The sequence below is a fragment of the Phalacrocorax aristotelis genome, chromosome 5 (genome assembly GCF_949628215.1).
Source record: "Phalacrocorax aristotelis chromosome 5, bGulAri2.1, whole genome shotgun sequence".
Lineage (NCBI taxonomy): Eukaryota > Metazoa > Chordata > Aves > Suliformes > Phalacrocoracidae > Phalacrocorax > Phalacrocorax aristotelis.
In genome coordinates this window covers 19,793,444-19,813,480 of record NC_134280.1, presented here as the reverse complement: position 1 = coordinate 19,813,480, position 20,037 = coordinate 19,793,444, and the positions used below count along the sequence as shown (strand labels likewise).

Genomic DNA, 20,037 nt, shown 5'->3' with positions numbered 1-20,037 from the left:
AAGCATAGCAACAGGTGATGCTACACCAGACCCCAGCAAAACTAAAACGCAGCAAGACAAGGGGGCAGCCAGGAGGACCATCTGACTCCCAGATGCCAGTGCTGAAAAAACACATTCCAAAGCTTGGCAGCAAATTCCTGCATCTGTCAAGTTAACCACATGCAATGCTATGGATTGACATGAAGAGCCAGGCTGACAAAGAGGGCAAAAAAAGAACATATCAAATGTCACAATCATCCAAGAAGAGGCAGTGCAAAGTGAAGGTTGCAAATGCGTTTGCTAAAGCAACTTGGGATTGGATTGCTGCTTATTAAAAGTATGTCAAAAAAAGCCTAAGCTCGCTGCATATACATGTACAGAAACCTGCTGCTAGATTTTGCCCAACAGTTTTTCAGAGGGGTGATGTCCCTTTATCTCTCTCCATCTGTAGGCAACTAAAGTGTTAGAGAACAGAGCACGAAGTTGTCCTATGTTGTTTTAAGAACCCATTGTGCCTCTAAAGCTCAGTTTTATTCTTCTCCCTTCTTTAAGACAGGAAGGTCATAAAAAAAACGGATGGGTAGAAACACAGAGAAGGATAAAGAGAGGGAAAAAAATCGTATGTTAAAAAATAACCCCTGAATAGTTTTTCAAAATCCAATCCAGTAGAACAACACACTGTCAATATCTGAAGAGGCAATTAATATTACGGTACTTAAGGAAATTAATAACTTCCAGATTTTTTTCTTTAGCTAAATGGGTATCATACTTCTAACAAAGCATAGAGGATAGCACTGCCTTGATTAATAATCTCTGTCCCAAATCACATTCAGAAAGACTTCACGGACACAGCGCGCAGGTATGACACAGACCAACGAGAGCAAAAGCATAACAATTTAAAGGGGTGCTATGTAACATGTAATAAATTAGCATACTCAAGTAGATGAAGGCACCTTACGTAACCTGAAGCAGAAAATGACAGTGAAAATATAACTATTTGACTGAATACCTTTAGTTTGTGTTCTTTTCTATTGATAATGACAGCTGTGATCTGCTGGTCCATAAAGATAAGGATAGTACAAAGCAGGGCTGGAATTACAGCAGCTATCACTGTCCACCAAGGATTGGGCCCCAAAGGAGTAATAAACCAGCCACGATCATCTCTGGTGGGCTATAAAAAGAGTTGTGCATGACCAGTCAGAACTGTAAGGGTTATTTACATTTCAACTTCACAAGAATACATACAAGAAACATTACTAGGATATGACGTCCTTTAAAATGAATCTACATACGAGCACAGAAAAATACTAAACTTCCTATGAAACCAAAAAGAGAAGTTACATATAACAAAATCGTCTGGGATATTACAGACTTGGTTGTATTTGATACAATGAGCCCAGATTTTGGAAGGAGTCCCAGAACATTACAGTAGTCTAGGTTTCAGGTAATTTGAGCCAGGTTGGTCCTCACACAGAATACGTTAGGAAGCATGGAGGGGATGGAGGGGAAGCATGGGAGAGGTTCACTTAAAAGAGCCACTAATCAGAGAGGTTGCGTAGTACTTGTTCAACATGAAAAATTCAGAATAGTATCACTACTCCCTGATGATAAGAAAATATATAATAAACCCTCTAGAGCACACTGTCAAAATAATAAGGTAGTGCAATTTATCAACAAGTTACCTTAAAAGCATTTGGAACCTGAAGTTTTGGTGATGGAATCCCAATGGCATAGTCAATTAAAACCATGGACAAAATAGTGAGAAAGACAGCAAAATCGCTGACAACAGATCGTACCTACGATTGGGAGAAACGACAACTTTAACTAGAACATTCATGTGTGGTTTATGATTTATTTATCTTCGCTGCTTTAAGCTATTTTGTGCTTACAGCTAAAATCATGCTTATTCTGATACAATTTTCTAACAAAGATGCAGTGTTCACTTCATCAGCAGTTAACTGAATTTGCAATGCAGATGGAATTCATGCTTACACATGACTAATGACAACTTTTGAATTAAAAAAATGGCGCACACCTTTGTTGGGAAGTATCGGCTAGTTTTGAACTGCTTCAGTGTGGATGACAGTGTTACTGTAGAAAAGAATAAGATGACAGACCAGAAGAGAACATCTGGAACATAAGGGCCATGGTGACCACAGGCTCGTCCAACAAACTCTCCGTGAAACTTTTTACATTCCTATTGGGGAGAGCAAAGTAATATTGTTCTGAAAAATATCCATGCTTACACCGGTAGTTTCTTTCCAGTTACCTTCCTACATTGCAAGCAGACTGTATTACTAGAAATAGGAAAATCATTTTTAGAAATTTATTCTTTTAAAAATTAAAACATTTGTATCTAGTCTGCACGGAAAACTCTCAAGCCCTCAAAAGAATCTCTTTTTTAATCAGTATTAAATGATGACGTCACTAAGACATACCATCAAGTCATTAATATAAAACCAGATTTATTTCAAACTGAACAAGTACACTTATTTATTTTCTGTTTACAAACACAGACTTGCACTTCCTTATTCCTTCCAAGAGAGTAAAGCTAAGTTCAAACGTTACCAAGAGAAACACTGCTCCTGGTGCATTCTCAAGAACTGATTTTTTGTTTTAACTTCACAGGCCGAGCAATTCAAGAAAAAGCTACTTTGACTGTACATCATTAGCCTAAAAGGAGACCAATACATTTAATACCACATGGGGGCAGCACATTCCACAAATTTTCTTCTTAAAAAAAGGCAATCTGATAAAATGTAGCAAACCCCCAAATTGATAACATTAATGCTATCCAATATCATATACGATCAAATATGCAGATACAGTAGAAAACATCTAGTAATTTTCCTAATACCAACCTTAGTTGTTTAAAATCATACTTGTTCCAAGGTAACAAGCAGAAAAATAAAGAGTAGCAATATCCTGCCAGATCAGGATCTATCTTTTAGTATCAAATGAACTGGGTCGTTAGCTCATCAGACTCATGTCACAATACTGTGGCTTGACATGTTATGGGAAACTTTGGCTTTGAACAAAGGCTAGCTTGAGAAAAACCACAGTTGCTCTCTGATGACTGTGAGACAAAAGAGGGGAAAACTTTTTATATTGGTATAGCAGTAAACTTGGGATAAATATGATGCACTTCAATAAAGGGTTTAGACAGGGAAAAGCCTCTCAGGAAATCCAGAAGAAAATTTCAAGATTCTGGGACATCAAATAGAAAACTTGTCCTGGCCTGAGCTAGACCTTGATGTTGGCACAGCATAGGGATGAATTTCATCGTAGACCTACTGAAAAGGATTTTGTCACCATCAGAATAAACACTTCGCTCACACTCATTTTGTCCTGGACAACAAAAGAAATTGTTGGTCCTACTGTTGCTTTCAACACAGAGTGCCAATCTAGATATTCAGAAACAAGACACAACAGGAAGAAATAAAACAGTGAAAAAGACAGCGGGGTGAGACTAACCAAATATTTAGAGATGAGTAGGTCTAATCTTTTACTGCAATTCTCTAACACAGGAGAACTGAAGTTTCCTGATGATGCTTGCAAGAAATAAATACATGAAAGGATGAAAAATTTCAGTTATTTTTTGACAACTATAGGGACTCATGGGAAAAGTCGGTCAGTTATACTGCTATCTATGTAAACTCAAGTTTAGGTAATAAGCTTTTACAGAAGTTTTAAAGAGTTTTATATAATGCAGCCGGTCTTTTACATTTATAGTTAAAACAAAATCTGTTATTTTAAATCTCCTCAGCTGCAAATGTAGTCTGAAAAACACTGTCAGAGATCTGAGAAAGTGAGAGGAGGAGTCTGCCCCTGCACAGATGCTCTTAGAGTGTGCTGCAATTTTGAGAATATTCATTCTGGATTGCTGGAATCCCTCAGGCCAGCACTTCTCAACTTTCTCTCTGCTGTTGCCACACCAACAGAGTTGAGGAGCGGTCCTTGCTACCAAGACAGAGCAGCCATGTCAGGCAGCTCTTGCTTAACTCAGGCTAGGAGGACACCAGTTCTTCTGCATTCCTGCCTTTGGAAGAAAAAATGGTATCTGCTGGAGATGGTCCACTGGATTGCCTTTTAAGCGTTTCATTTGGTTATGCCTACAATAGGGTTAATTCAGTTATATTTTTGAGAGGACCCTTCAGTTTGGTGTCTTTTGCCTCAATTCTCTTTGACTGTGTAATGAAATGATCATTTGTGAGAATAAGCCGTGGCCCGATCTCAAGATGACATTTTAATCAACTTGTAGATGTTGCTTTAAGGAAGGCAAACCTGAAGTAATAAACCCTTTAAACCTAGAAATGCGTACCATTTAGAAACAAGTCACGTATCCATGCAAGTTCCCCAAATTGTCTATAGCTTGTTCCCCCACCCCCTGGAAAAATAAATTACACAACTAAGACACACACAAAACTGAAGGCCTACATAAGAGAGAAATTTGGTCACTGAACAGAAAATGTTACAAAATTTCTCCCCTTCCTCTCCTTCGTAGCCCAAACAGCTGTAAGGATGTTTTAGGGGAAGTAAATGCTTCTAGAGTCTTTCTACACAAGGGAACTTTGGTTTTGCCATCTGGCAGAATTTAGGACAAATCCGTTGTCATTTGACATGTTCAGACTTAATCTCAGTCAAACTCTTGTGCTAGTGTGTCAAGAAGTTTCCAAAGCAGGGCACAAAATGCACATACTTGCTTTAATGCGTACTATCAAAGGCTGCAAAATGCTTACAAAAGGAGATAATGCCACAAAGTCTATGTTAGCCTTTGTTCAGTTAAGTATATTTTATGCTTTATTTGAACAAATATGATCAGAAAAAACAATTTTTTTCAATATATTTGCTGCAGTAGTAGAGACAAAATTATTTGTATTTATGCCATTATTTATTAAGTCCCAATATTTCACTTACTGACACAGTTAGGTTCCCCCATGGTATATCAGATGCAGATATATTATAGTCCTGCCAGTATCGTAAGGTTTTATTGCTAGGATGTTCTGGTTCCACACAACTGCATCTGAAAAGACAAAATCATATTTTTCCTTAATAATAAAAGATGCATCAGATATTAAGCCAAATTATCAACTTTATGGCATATTGAAATTGTGCTCTACTCTGCCAGATAGTTTTAGTTCAAATGATAATTTTAGTCCAGCACCAAAGACCCCATCAACTTTTGCATCCACTGTTTTTCCTTTCCCCACAGCTGCTTTAATAGCATGCTTTTCATTTGAAATTGCATATTTTAACATACAAAAATGTGACAAGGCGTGAGGGAGCACAATACTGCAAACAGGCAATTTAAAATCAAAATTAAGTCTTTAAAGCCTCTGAAGCAACTGTGGGAGGCTTTTTCTTTGACAAAGCCTTCAGAATATGCAGGATGATCTGTAGATTCTAAGATGTCAAGTGTGCTTTGCAGTTTGCTTTAAATTAATTCTACTTTAAAAATCTATAGTACTATCTATCCTGCTAGTATTTTAATGTGCTTATGATGCCTGTAAATAAATTCTGTACTCTCCCTTGTGATACAGCTTGCAGGAGTAGCTAGGGACAGGATAACATCTGCCTATAGAGTGGAGAGCCATTAAGCATACAGTTGCATTCCAGTTCTAAGAGAGTATCAGTTTATTCACTTAGCTATGCCATATATTTTCTCTGCGGCTGTTTATCTTTCCAGAAAATGACAATTCTCATCTAGATTTATAGTATTTTCTGTATAAGAAATTCTACCATCTACATTATGAGTACAGAATAGTGCCAAAATATTTTGATTACAATATTATACATGTGACAACAGCTGTATTTAATATATACATAGTGATGCAGGTTATCTTTGCACAACTCTCTGCTTTTATTTTTAAATGCTGCTATTTATAGAAGAAAGAAAAAAACCCTTGCAGCCCATGAACAAAAAGAAAGAAAAAAAAAAAGCAACAGCATTCAGAAAAATAGCAGGCCTGAGCCAAAACCCATTGAAGTAGACTGGATCTTTCAAACATATTTAACATGCTTTGGATTAGGCCCCAAGTGCAGAATAAATGCGTGTTCAATGCATAGTTTAAAATATTACAAAATGGGTTAAATGCAGCACACCACTACTAGTGAGCTAGGGTACCATAATAAACTCAACAAACGATATGCCTGTGTTATCGCAAGGGAGTATTTGATGTTCATGCAACAATACAGAGGTGGCTATTTCAGGTTACTACTGTTTCCTGTGAGCACAGGAGCTCCCTGCCCCTGACGTCCATCGCAGATCGCAGACTGGCCAGGCGCTGGGTGATGGCCCATTGGGGTTTGATTACAGTAGGCCAAGGTGACGTGGGCTGTTCAATCACAGTCACTTTCTCACTAGAAGGGAAGACTGTGCATGTCACCAACACTACATGGTACAGCTACACCTGCTGCAAACTGCAAAATTACATTTGAAATTTAGAGAAGCCAAAATTTCTATTTCCTTAGTCAGAAACGTGACAATAGAAGCTACAGCCTAGTACAGCTCAAGTAATTCACCTTCAGATGAGATCATCACCCTGTTTATTTCTGTATCAATACCACTTTCCTCCTTCACAGCATTCCAGTCTGGCCTTCACCGATGGCAGACTGTTCATCAGCAAGTGACTCGTGCAAACTCCACCCATGCAGCCCAAAATCACCCTGCAGCCACCTTTTGTCACTGAATGGGTGCAGAATTAGGCCCTAACTGTAAAGATCTGATCCTGATTTCTACTGAGAAGATGATTCAAACAATGATCTCAGTGTTTTGATATATATAACTTTACATTGTTTTCAATATTATATTTCTTTTGGCAACACTATTTCGATGTGAGACTGTAACGCGGCATAACTGTCTTCCAGCACCACACTAATTGCCTAACATTATAGAAATGCGGGATAATAAGACATTCCGTGTGCAGCCCAGAAAACACAACTGGAGGTATCATTCAGTGCCAGAACATAAAAGATTATCTACCAAAGTGTGACATTTCATAACAGATGTAACTGCTTCAATAATGATTATTTCCCAACACAACTGACCCACAAGGAGAAACTCACAGTAGTGAAATAAGGCTTTCTACTTCAATCTTTTAAAATTTTTAGTCTCTTTCATTGTCATGTTTTACTCTGAGACATCAGCTCTCACGAGAAAAAGTAAAATACACTGAATTGTTAACCACTAACACATCTTTCTGTTTTCTTGATAAATTACTCAGAAGGCTGGAAAAAGTAAAAATGTGTTGCCTCTTGAAGGTTCAGATGCTCTTACATTCTTGTAAGGTTGTTCAAAGTGCTGAGCACTTGCCCACTACAAGAGATCTATGTGGAGTTTATGCTATTACCAATGAGCAAGAGACTATACATACACATCTAAGTATATTTTCTAAGCAACATATTCAGCTCCAAATACAGTACCAACTTAGCAACGTACTCCCATGCCTTTTGTGAGAAGGAGTCAGCAATCATCTTCATTATGCTAAAAGATACAGAACGATTCATTTGATTCTCTTTCATCACGGCTAGGAAAAAACTGTTTTATGGCTAGAATATAGGCAGAGAAGAATCCGACACTGGTTGTGGTGGCAAAAGCGCAGGTGTCACTATAGTGAGGAAAAAAAATCTCTGCTGCCAATCTCAAAATATACCCATTTCATCACACTGACGACAGAACAATTCTTTTTGCGTCTTTATGCTTTTGGCTACTGCAAGACGTCCTGCTCTCCTGGGAGCAATTCAGATGTGTAAACATGGGTACCTATATAGCCCATGGTATCTGTAACACCCCGTGATGGGTTGGCTCGTATGTGAGAGGGTCTACAGTGACTCATGCTTTGTTTTCACAGCAGCTGGAGGCAAACAGATCTAGAATAGCACTAGATACCAAATCACAGGTCGCTCCCTTCTGTATTTAAAATGTCCGTTATTTTGCAACTAGGTAGAAATCAGAGGAGCTTGCCTTCTTCTAGGGTATTTAGACATCTAATAGAGCCTATTACAAAGTGGCTTATAAATCTGAGGCAGGCTAATAAATCGTTTGAGACAAGACAGTCTTCAGGAAACTGCAGAACTGTCATACGATCAGAACTGACCGAAGGAGAAAGTAACAGAAAAATAATGGCCTGAACCTACTAGCTAGAAAAATAATCAGAGCAAGGGGTCTTTATTGCCTTTACACCTTCCAAGGTGCTCAAGAAATCTCTGGCAAATCAGGATGGGGAACAAAGGTAGATTAGAAATAATAAATCTTAGGACTGGCTGACAAACTGGTATCCTTTGGAACCTGTACCTCTCTTTTACAGGAGGATCAAGACTTCAGCTAGATCTTCAGCACCAATCCAACTGTAACAATATAAGCAGTATAGGTCACTGATGGCACCCCCTTTCCCTTCTTTGTCCTCCCAACCTTCCCACATTCTTCCTAGCTCTTTTTGCTGTTGTTTCATAAGTCTCAATTTCATAAATTTCATTAACTTGAGGCAGCCATCATAACTTCACTGAGTGCCACATTTCCCACAACTTGTCCTGTTTTCAAAGAACCAGGCTAAGGTTTGACAACAGCAGCTTCAGGACACCTCAGACAACTAGCAGTGTTCTTTATTCTGCAAAACATGTAGTTATTACTTTCTGTAAGAGCACCAAAAAGACTCTCTGTATGATCCCTCTTTCTTTGGACAATGGGAAAGGGAATGGTTAGTGAATAGGAACAGTGAATGGGTTAGTGAATTATAACCTGTTATTTTACATGAAAAGTTGGGGAATATTTTCCCCATCCTTTGTAGATCAGCAATAAAAGAAAAACATTGCTGTTGCTCAACAACTAGTCAGGTGAAAGGTTCTGTACCAAAACACTTTAATCTTGACTGTAACTTTCTGTTTACTGCAAACAAGAAACTTATTCACTAGGCCTATTTGTTCAATTGAAACTAACCTGGGTCTCGTGTGGGAACCCCTCTAATTTCCACCTCTTATCCCCCGATTCTTCAGGCTTGTTCTTCACCATTTTCTTGTCTTTAACCTGTCATGCACACCCTCCTCCGCACACAGACTTTAAACATGCAGCATGGTGCTAGTCCATTCTGCTGCCATTACAGCCAGTATAAGAACTTTGAACAAGAGCCTTGGACCATGTTTTTGTGAGTAAATAAAACAGACTTTAATGGTGCAGCTCCTTTGAAAGCCTCACGGCCATTCATCCCTAGGCAGTTGCCATTTTTCAGTATGTTGTTTTCAAGACTAGAAGGCACTTACTGTTGATGATTTTGTCCAATTCGTAACGCACTGTTTTGGAGCTCCTAATTTTCCAGCATGTACATATTCCAAGCTACACCTATTCACACTAGCTAAGGATCTGATCTATAAAAGAGGCAACTGCAGCTTCTTCGTGATTAGCCAACATAACATTCCCCCTTCCTAGAAGGGCAAAATTGTTTTCTGGCTCACTTAAGATAGAGAATGAGATTGCTCAATATGAATATTTATATTATTAAAAAAAACAACAGGCAAGTATGACAAATAAGTTACAGAATATGCTTGTTTAAACAATTTGTCTCACTGAATATCAGAGCACGTATTTGGTAATATGAGTAGGAAGTTTTCCCCTGAGATACAGAGTATGCTCTACGAGTGCACTGTGTGCTGATCACATAACAAAGGCAGAATACGAAGGTGGTATGAAATGGAAGGTAACATCATCAATCTGCTTTAAAAGTAAGGTATTAGAATATAAGCATAAATATTCTTTACGTTGCATTTACAAGGTTGAAGGAAAGTACATCAAAAGGAGAATGCTATGCATGTTTAGGTTGTCTCCAAATACACCATTTCCATGTGAATTATGGGCACTCACAGAGTCCTTCTGTTTGTCTAACAACTGCTATGGGAAGGGGATGACAATATCATAGACAGTGACTTCTCTGCTGTCCCATACCTATGACACCTATATATCCCTGGCATTATGTTTACCATATTGCTTCTCATATCAACATTCATAACAACAAAATCAAAGTCTTACTGGAAACAAAATAATTAATACTGATGGGAAATGGACTTGTCAGTTAAGTTCTATTCTCAGTATCACAAAACCCTTTCAGAATACAGCTGTCATGGCAAGACAAGATTTATTCTTCATTTATTCATGAGATCTGCCATCCTGAATTAGACCATTGAGTCACTAAGTAGCCCATCTCTGACAATCACGAACATCAGTAGGCATCCACATATAAGTTGGAAGTCTATATAGTTTAGCTGGTGAAGTTGAGGAGGAAAGCAGAAAAGCCTATAAAAGTACCTAGACACTGCACTCAGCAGCACGACAATTTCACACATGCATAAAGGGAGTTAAATCTGAGGAGGGGGGGGAACTGATGTTAGAGTGAAGAAATCTCAAAGAATCAGGTTTCTTTGGATAGCACATCAGGAGACCGTTGTTCCATCAGGGCAAGGTCTAGAAAACAGATTTATAATCACATGTAGTTTTGTTAACCTCGACTGTCACTCATAAAGGTTGGTCTTTATTAGCTGCCTGGTGCAGTATGCGGTCCATGCATTCTTAGCAGTATGATGGTATGTAACTGTACTGTTGGTACATGTATGTACTATGTAACTTTTAACTACATAGAAGTTAATGTGCAGAAAAGTAGTATCATTACATGGGATATTGACAATTCATCTGAAAGCTTTCGCTGAGAAATAGTTCTAGAATGCCACTTCACCCAGCTTCCAAAGTTAAAAAAACATACACCTGAGGAGATGAGATTTAGTATAATGCTGGTTAAGAAATAATACACTGCAATATAGTATAATGCTATATGGCCAGCTTAAGTTTCAATTCTTCAGGTGAAGTGCATCAATACACATAAATGTACTGTAACAAAACCACCCAAGGATTTTATTTAAGCCTCTCTAGATTTTGAAGGCATTGTGTAGACCAGCTATCCACTTCAAACTGAATGCTGTGGAGAACTGCTTAACAAGGCAATCTGTTTCCAAAGTGGAGGGGATGAGCAGTAGGAAAGAATGAAGCAAAGTGGGCGCTCCCTGGGCTCAAAGAGGGAGAAAAAGAAAAATTAGTCAATTGGACTGGGCAGACATAGGGAAGTCCTAGAATAAATGGAATAAAGAAAAATCATTTCTGGATTCCAGGGTTTGTCAAGAAGCAAAAAGGAATCAGTAGTTAAATTCAGTAATGACAGTTGCATGGTTCTGGGAAGAGGTACATTCTTAGGGAAAGACAAAGGATATGGCAGTTACTTAATCGTAGAAAAAAAACTGTAAAGAAGGGGAAAACAAAAACTATGTTCATATCTAAGTTCAAAGAAATCATTGCAGGAATAGGAATTCAATCACATGCTGGGATCCTAATGAGAAATTATGTGTTTATCATCGCTGACTCTTCTCATTCCTCCTGCAGCTTAAGAAATCCAGGGTATAAACCAACATAATTTGCATCCAATAATAATGTATCTAGATTAAGTTACATAGATAATGAAAGATTTAAGACTTGCTTGTACAAACAGTGGTATGCACAAAACTAATCTTCACAATGCCTTCTAGAAGCAATGGTTTCTATAGCCTGCAAAAGATACTGAGATTGACATGATCTTGGCTCCTTAATTACATCAGAGTGGGATTTTCTACTCCTAATGCTTAAGTGCATGTCAATACCAAGACAGATTGCAATATGCATATTACTATGCCAAGAAATCACTTTAAAATTATTCAATGTAATCTGTTAATAATTGAGTAACTTCTGGTAAAGAATTATTAAAAACAACATGAATTCATCATTCTGAAAAAAGAATTAATAAAAAACAAAAGGTATATAAAGTCCCAAGATCTAAGCAACCTCACACTGAGAAATAATTTATCTTCTGTATTCTGAGATAACTATCTTAAAATGCTTGTATTTTAAAGAACACTGGATTCCCTTTCTAAATCACGTTCCTTTCATCCACAATGCTTGCTTTGTTTTCCTTTTGAGAACCTCTGTTTCTAATCCACCCAGTTGTAGGGCTCTCCTTTCCTAGCAAAAATTATATCCTAATATTTAATGTACACATTAAAACTGATGTGCATCAGTGTTCCAGACAGGTTTCACTAACTGGAGATATATTTGCTACATGGGTACGAAAAAGCAGGAGGAGGAGAGTGCAGAAATAAGAGAGTTGCTATGCCAACCTACAAATGCTAATGGCATGACAAATACAAAAAGGTCACCGTTAAAAAAAAAAAAAAGAAAAAGAAAGAAGGAGAAAGAAAGCCCAGATCAAAAAGTATGTGCGTTTTATTTAATAAACAATGTAGCTACTGTATTTAAATTCCTTCAAAACAATGCAGTTTAAAAAGAAAAAAATTGCAGCACAGTAGCACACTGAAAATCAGGTTGCCTTTGCCCTTCTTTTGATTTAGCTCTTAAGTGCTTTGTTCTTTATTATCCGTAACATAAAGATGGTGTTTTAAGTTAAAGTTACATATGAATGACGATTAGGGCCAATATTTCAACACAGAGTAACAAACAAATATAATAAAGAAAATTAATAAAAAGTGCATCAGGACTAGTTCTACAATAATTAGATCATGCAACAAAAGACATTTTTGTCTTTTTGAGATAGAATTCTGTAACAAACTCAAACTCATATCTTCTACCTAAAATGGTAAAATGGTAAATACGAATTTTAAAGAAATCTTTTAGGAGGACTTCCAGCTTATTTTCAAATATTTGGGTCTGTTTTATTAAAGAAAAAAATCCGAACTGTTCTGAATGTTCTTTCTATTGTCTTCTAAGGTTTATTATGGCAGATACTAGTAACGACTCCTACAATCTTAAAAATAAGAGGAGATACATGCAGTACAGTCTTTTACACCAAACTCCTGTAACAGAGACTATTTGTAACAGAATTCAAACCCACCCAAAATACAGAACGGATTTTCCTTCTCACTTGAAATATGGTTCCAATCTGGTTGAAATTACTATTTTCTTTGTCTTTCTAATACTCCAAAAGACAGTACTACAGCATGCCAATGACTTTTCCTGGACCAAACTCATGTCTTCACTAAAACAAAGGCAAAAGTACTGGGATGTAGACGGACTACCTGTGAATATCAGAGCATCCTCAGAAAGCTCATGGGAGAAGAGCGGAGGGTTGGGCCACAGCATACACTGAAAGCTTCAAATATATACAGTGCCCTGACCTATTTATCATCAACTATTTGAGTGGGCAACAGACAGAAAACAGAGAATTTTTACAGTATAACCTGAGTCTTCTAGCATAGAATTGCAGATCCAAGATAAAGTTTTACATAAGCTTTGGCTGAGCATTCAAAGAGAAATGAGTTGCTCAACCTTTTGAAGTTCACCCATTGCTAATTAAAGAACTGCCAAGGCTTTACTAACAATTAAAAACTTGTCTTTAAAATCCCCAAAGAGGAAAATGCAAACAGCTGTTTTAATTAGCAAAACAGCAGATACTAATTAGCTTTTGTAACAGAGTATGCTGGTCCTTTAAGGACAGGACCAGTTTCAGCCGAAGTTTGTTACCTATTTGAACTACAAGTAGAGGGACTGGAGTCAGATGGTGCAGAAAAAAGCCTCTAATTCCTTGTGAAAGCAGTATTGCCCAACTTCAAGTACATAAAAACCGAGATTTTTACTTCAAGTAAGCTTTTATGCATATTCATCTCCTAGTTTCTGATCTTTCTGGAACTGAGATGTGTACAGACATTTGAGCAAGGACTGAGGGTTATCTGAAATATTGTGCGTCACCATCATTTGTGATAATCCTATGGGGATGATAATTGTGATACCTTCGTGTTCTGGGCAAATGGCCACTGTGTCTGGACAGAGTAATATGTGCGTATCTGCACAATAAACCCATGGAGTTCAGCTTGCACCAAGCCTGCTATGTGTTGCTTGGGCAGCTGATGGAGAGTTGCTCCAACAAAGCATATCTTTCCATTCTCCCAACCTGTTGGGTATGGTTCTGAAGAACTAAGAAAAACCCAAATGAAGGAGAAGGGAGGGGAGAGAGCAGAAGAGGCTGGAATTACCGCTTTCCTGTGTTCAGAGCACAGATCCTTGGAACTGGCAGATGTGCTTTTACAAGATAATCAGTATGCATACTGGTGTTTCCAACAGTCAGCTTTAAGGTTAAAAAAAAAAAGCCACATCCCATAAGAGCTATGCTGACTACAACTATTATCTACAGCTAGTTGTTTTGGTATTAGTGGGGTCAGTTGCCGTGGTTATAATACCGATAATAAACAGGATATTGCTGCAACCAGAACACAAAACATAGATACCAAAAGTTAAATGTAATGCAAGAGTTTAAAAGTTAGTTTATTTGTACTGTCTACACGGAGCAAAAGAGTAACTGAAAATATAGGTATGAAATGATGATCCCATAAACAACTACAAAACTATTATATCAAATAATTTTGATATATATGTGTTTGAAACCACCAGGCAGCAGTTAAATCTTTCTTCCAAACATCTGGAAGACACTTGTCCTTCAGGAACTGTGTTTGGAAAATCTAAAACTGTTGTGCTGGTATTCCAACCCTGTAGGACAGGACAGGTCAATACCTGTAACTGGCAGATGACAATTGCTGCTCTTTTACCGTTCTGCCTGCTCTGCACATTCTACATTCAATGAAGACAGTTACTAAGGGCAGGCAGCGGGGTTCTGATTAGTGAATGGAATTTTAAATAAAAGCAGAAACACTTATTTGTAAACATAAGGACTATGATGATAAAACGCTTTCCTAAAATAGAGAGATATCTATCACTGTACCCCTATACAAGCAAGACTGTTAATCTTATTTGTCTGAAATCTGAAGCGGTATCACGAGATCCAGCTAACCACGAATAAAGCTAGCTACCCAGGAATCCGTATTCCTACTTGTGTTTATGCTTTTCGTTACATATTTTAACATCTCAGCTCCGCCTCCTAAATGGTCTCTGAATAGTATTCCAACATCTGTTTTTCAAAACTGTATGAGAACATCATATTCTCTTTCACTTTGAGATGACTACTTTGAAGTCTAGAGGAAAAAAAGAATCCACAAACACTGTGCTATGTGAGGCTCTTTAGAGTAAAATACTGACTTCACAGAAGTGAAGTTAAATAAGACCAGAATATAACCTCAGCTGCCTGCATGGTCTATTCTTGTTGTTTATTGCTTTATCTTCAAATTAATATTTCTTTGTCTACTGATTAAACTACTTGCAAGAAGTATTTTTTTTTTTCAGCATGATGAGAGAGTATGTCACAGCAGAACTACAGTTTCTACAATTTAACTTGCTCTGTGTATTAAGGTATATGATGTGCATTCAGATTCAGGATTTGCTAACTATTTTCCTCGTGATAACATACAAAGCTCAAATATTTTCTCCGTTGCTGTGTTTTGTTTTTCCCAGCTTAAAATGCAAATGAGACATTTGGTTGAGACACTCCTGTTTTTCCAGTGAACAGAAGATGTGGCACTGTTCAAGCATTGTTTCTTTTGGGCCCCACCCTGCTCATGCAGAGGGTTCAAATGGGTTCAGCAACCTAATAAAGGCATTTCTGGAGGGGATTCTTCTCTGAAAATGCCTTTTAATGACATTTCAGTTGCTATGGGGACCAGGCTTAACTGGCCATGGGACAGAAAAGGATCTTGTCCTTTACTAGAAGAACATTTTTGTTCTCTTACCACAGAAAGAAGTCTGTGAGTTTTTACCTCAAAATGAAACTATATTGATTAAAGCCATTCACTTTTTTATTCCCCAAGTAGAATACTACCTGTGAAAACTCCACAATAAAGTAAAGCTGCTTAAATGGAGTCCTATTAAAAAAATATTGTTATTAAGAACAAATTGATTATGACAAAATCAATCACCACTGAGGAGCACCTAGCAATTTCAAATCCACTTCAGCTCTTGGATCTTGAACCCTAACTGACAGAGAGGTTAAAATAAAATAAATACATCAAATTATATCATTTTAAGATAGGTCAATTTTTCAATTTGGAAGAAGAATCCAGATAAACATGATATAAAAATGCTGCCTGAACACCCAATAAAATATTATAAATCATCAGTACAAGGTTATAGTAAGAGATCATTGAGTTACACCTCATTACATAAAACTGTGAATAAACACCTAAAGCCTAGGTCCCTCCAAGTCCTGTTTTTTATTCTGACTTCCAAGTTGCGTTTGTGTAAGCTCTTCCAAATTCCAAGTCAAGATATTTTTTACTTATCTTAAGTAAAAGTGTACTGCTTGTACACATACCTCCAGTAACTACTATTTCCATATGCCAGCATCATGCCTAACTCAATAGCTTCCACATGTTAAGCCTGCAACTACTGCAAACTTCTCCTGCAATGCACTGGTTTGCGTTCCTCACAGAGAAAACATAACCTATGAAAAAACCGCTCAGTGTTAACAGAAGAAATCTTACTTACGAGTACTTTGTCAGCAGATCCAAATCATTATGCATGTTGATTGGATATGTCTCACTGAGATGAAACAGCTTCTCTAAGGCCTCATAAATGAAAATGATGCATATAAGAGAAGCAAAAGCTTCTTCAGTAAACCGGGTAATGTAGCAGACTAGGGAGCTTGCATCAGTTGCAACAAGGATGATGCACAGGATTGCAGTCCACAGTCCAATGCTAGCTCTCAGAGAAAGGTAGGACAACCCATACTCTCTAAAAAAAAAAAAAAAATTAAAGTTATCTTTTGTAAGCCACAGTAAGTGGAGAAGAGGCAGCTCCAAAATTTCGTTTGCCTAGGATTGTGCAATTCTGGGGACAATCTGAAGCAGAAATTTTTTACCTATTGTGAACTGAACATTGTCAAGCTCCCTCTTGACCTGAGCTGTCCTCCCAATTAACGGGACGCAAAGACCTCTCTCTCTACTAAAGTGAGCAAGCAGCTTTGAGTGAGCAGCTTTGAGAACAGCCACACACATGAAGTGGACCTACAAAATGTCCACCCACTTTTTATCCCATAGCCTGCCTTGTTCACAGCCAACACCTGCCAATTTCTTCTTACACTCCAAGAGTAGCTATAATAAAAACTTCCATCAAAATCCCGTATGCTTATTGCATATGATAATAGAGCTCCAAACATGCTGGGTGACATTATCACAAAGAACCGAAAAGTGTACCTGAAGGTGATAAAAGAGCTTTTGGGGTGCTAAGTGGGGTCTCCTACTCTATGTTGTTCAGGAGGTTCAGGAGATCTTGGTGCAGAAGTCCCCATCACAGCAATGAGGTAGAAAAGCAAAAAGGATCACAGAGAAGTATAATGACTGCCAAGATGCAGGCATCATTTTTACCCACACTGTGGGAGAGGTATGTCATGTATAGCACAACAATGTAAATGTGGGGATATGCTGTTCTGGCATGACGCTTCACCCCTTCTCTGTTTGGGTGGAAGAAGCAGGGTCTGTGTGAGTGACTACTGGAAGACGGCACCACTGCCACTGCACTTACTTCCTGGGTGAGAGGTACACCTTTTGCGTGAGTTCAGGATGAGATAAACCACAGATTTAAATGTATTGTTTCAGAGTAGAAAATGATACAATTAAAAAAAAACCTCCAACATCCTGAAGTTTGCATTCCCTTCAAAACAGTTTGGTTTGGGTTTTTTTTTAAACAAACAAACAAAAAAAAAACCAACAATAAAAACCACTATCAACCTTTCTGCATTACCACCAATTCACTTGTCTCAATCACTGCTTGATTTTCAGACTCTGAAAGCCTAAGCAATGCACTCTAAAACAAACTGTTGATCTTATTCTGCTGGTGTTGGAACTTTGGGATCAGTCTCTCTACTTCTACCTAACAACACATCAGGGATGATGCATATCATGATCATTACTTACTTGCAAAATTTGAATAAGATCTTCTCAAACACTAAAACTGGTCCTGTGCTGCCAAGTATAGTGAGAGGCTGTCCACCAAAGAGAGAGTAGGCAATTCCAGTCATGGATGCTCCAAACAGCGATTCTATTGCACTCTGAATATGATACAAAGAGAAGAGTCCATAAATTTTCAAACAAGTTCTTTTTGCAATGTCTTTGTCTGTTACCTTCTTATCACTTAAACACCAATATTTAAAGGTGATTCATGGAATAGTAAGAAAATATTAACCACAAACCTAGGAATGTAAGTTTGTTTTAAAAGTTCAGATTTAACACATACTATACGACCTTCAGTTGCTTCTCCCAGCAGACCACCAAATGTGATGACAGGAGACATGCAAGCACAGTAGAGAAACAAAAACGATGCCAGACACTGCAGACTGAGAGCATCCCTGAAGTCACTCCAGAAGAAGGGAGCTTTTCTTTTTATATCTAAAATCAATCCTCCAAAAAATCTAAAATAAAAAAAAAAAAGATAGATCAAATTAATGAAAAAGGCATACCAAACGTCTTCCACAGTATTGCTTTAAATATACTGCAAAGAAGCTATTGTTTCTTGATCAAATGATACATACTTCTATAATTCATCCAGCCCAGAAAAAAAGTTTCTGGGAACCCTGTCTTGATAACTTTAATGAAGAAATTGTGTTTTAAAAACAATCTAATTTGCATGTTCCTTTCATAAAATCTTTATCTAATCATCCAGACCCAAAATTTCTGAACAGTTAGCTCCCTTGCATAAACCCCTATTATTTGTTATGTGAAACAATTCTTTCCATTTGTTTAATCTGAGAGCTACCGCAGTGCCCATTTGCCCACACGTCTGCATATAGAGCTTCACATTCTTTATTTGAGAACCTGTTCCTAAATACACTTGATGATAGAATTGAATGTAGGCCACAATTTTCCAAGGACAAGAACTGTCATCTTTTGTCATTTACACTATGCTAAATATAATCAAATATTTAGGAACAGACGCTCCCTTACAACATACCATGCAGTTAAAGATCCCCACGATGCTCTTTTTCTCATAGAGGAACAAAAAGTGTCACCATCTCCTAAATATTAGAGCAATCCTTCAAGTGTCAAATATCGGGTTCACCGGTGAGAGAACGACTTACAGCCACACTGGCCATCATCTCATCTGCCCCACTATGTACACCAACACTGCAGCTGAATCTTTAGCCTTACGCAGGTAGGAATGATATTTAAATACCAAGAGGCAACAAGGTAAAAGAAAAGTCTATCACACAACTGCACTGCACTAAGGCAACCACTGACAGCTGATGCACTTACACCACACCACACTAGATGAGAGAACGTAAGTATTCTTTGGGGCTAATTCTTCCTTCTGATATGTTTACATTGCGGCCACTGTGGTAATCATAGCCTCATGTACCAAGACATATCATGGCTTACTGAGGTAAAAAAAGAAATGCTAGAGCTGCACAACCCAGAAACTTCAACTACAAAATAGTTGTAAGCATTCATAATATAAGGCATAAGACTATTCCCAACCTTTGCTTTGTGCTGTACAAAAATAAGAAAGGTTAATCAAGTTTAACAGAGGTATGACCTTTATAAAAAAATGGAGAAAGGAACTTGCAATAAATACAGTGTGAAAACTCAAATCCTTTTGCCCTCTCCCCTCCCTGCAAATTACCATGTATTGTCCTTTTCAACAATGTGGTACACAAATCAGGAAAAATGCATGAAAAAAAATCGTATGCCAAGCCAGTCATTTAAGAGGGAACCAGACCATTATGATTCCTTTGGAAGTGCATCACTGAAACACTTATGATTTTGCATATGTTTTCACTAACTTTCCAGTGCGTTGCAGTTCTGGTCCAGAGTGTCCTCCAGGTTGTTCTGTGTCGCCATGGGCTGCAGTTCCATTTGGCACTCCTGGGATCTTGCGCTTCTCCTACCAGAAGGAAAAGATACTTCTCATGGTTCTTCGCAACCAAAACATAATTTTAGCAGAGGAAACAAGATTTGAGAGTTGATAGACTAAACATGGAAATTTTATTTTAAGTTTCATCAATGTAACCTCTTCATAAGCTGTAGCTTAAAGAGTTGCAAGCCAGGCCCCTTTGATCAATTCTTGCAATAAGCTTAGAACAAAAGCAAACCATGGCTGTT

The 20,037-nt window shown here is 37.8% G+C and overlaps 1 protein-coding gene across 7 annotated transcripts in view; it reads right to left on the bottom strand.

The window, feature by feature from the left end:
• Positions 1-20,037, bottom strand: part of SLC4A10 (solute carrier family 4 member 10) — a 168,492-nt gene that overhangs the window by 18,816 nt on the left and 129,639 nt on the right. For all 7 annotated transcript variants that reach the window (XR_012660610.1, XM_075093306.1, XM_075093307.1 and 4 more), the window contains 8 exons: positions 19,719-19,819; positions 18,176-18,350; positions 17,857-17,990; positions 16,430-16,675; positions 4,897-5,002; positions 2,015-2,176; positions 1,662-1,775; positions 989-1,150 (listed from right to left, as the gene is read on the bottom strand). Coding sequence is in view for 6 of the 7 variants with exons in the window: in XM_075093306.1 (XP_074949407.1) it covers positions 989-1,150; positions 1,662-1,775; positions 2,015-2,176; positions 4,897-5,002; positions 16,430-16,675; positions 17,857-17,990; positions 18,176-18,350; positions 19,719-19,819 (1,200 nt within the window). In the remaining variant the exon portion in view is untranslated. The remainder of the gene's footprint in view (positions 1-988; positions 1,151-1,661; positions 1,776-2,014; positions 2,177-4,896; positions 5,003-16,429; positions 16,676-17,856; positions 17,991-18,175; positions 18,351-19,718; positions 19,820-20,037) is intronic.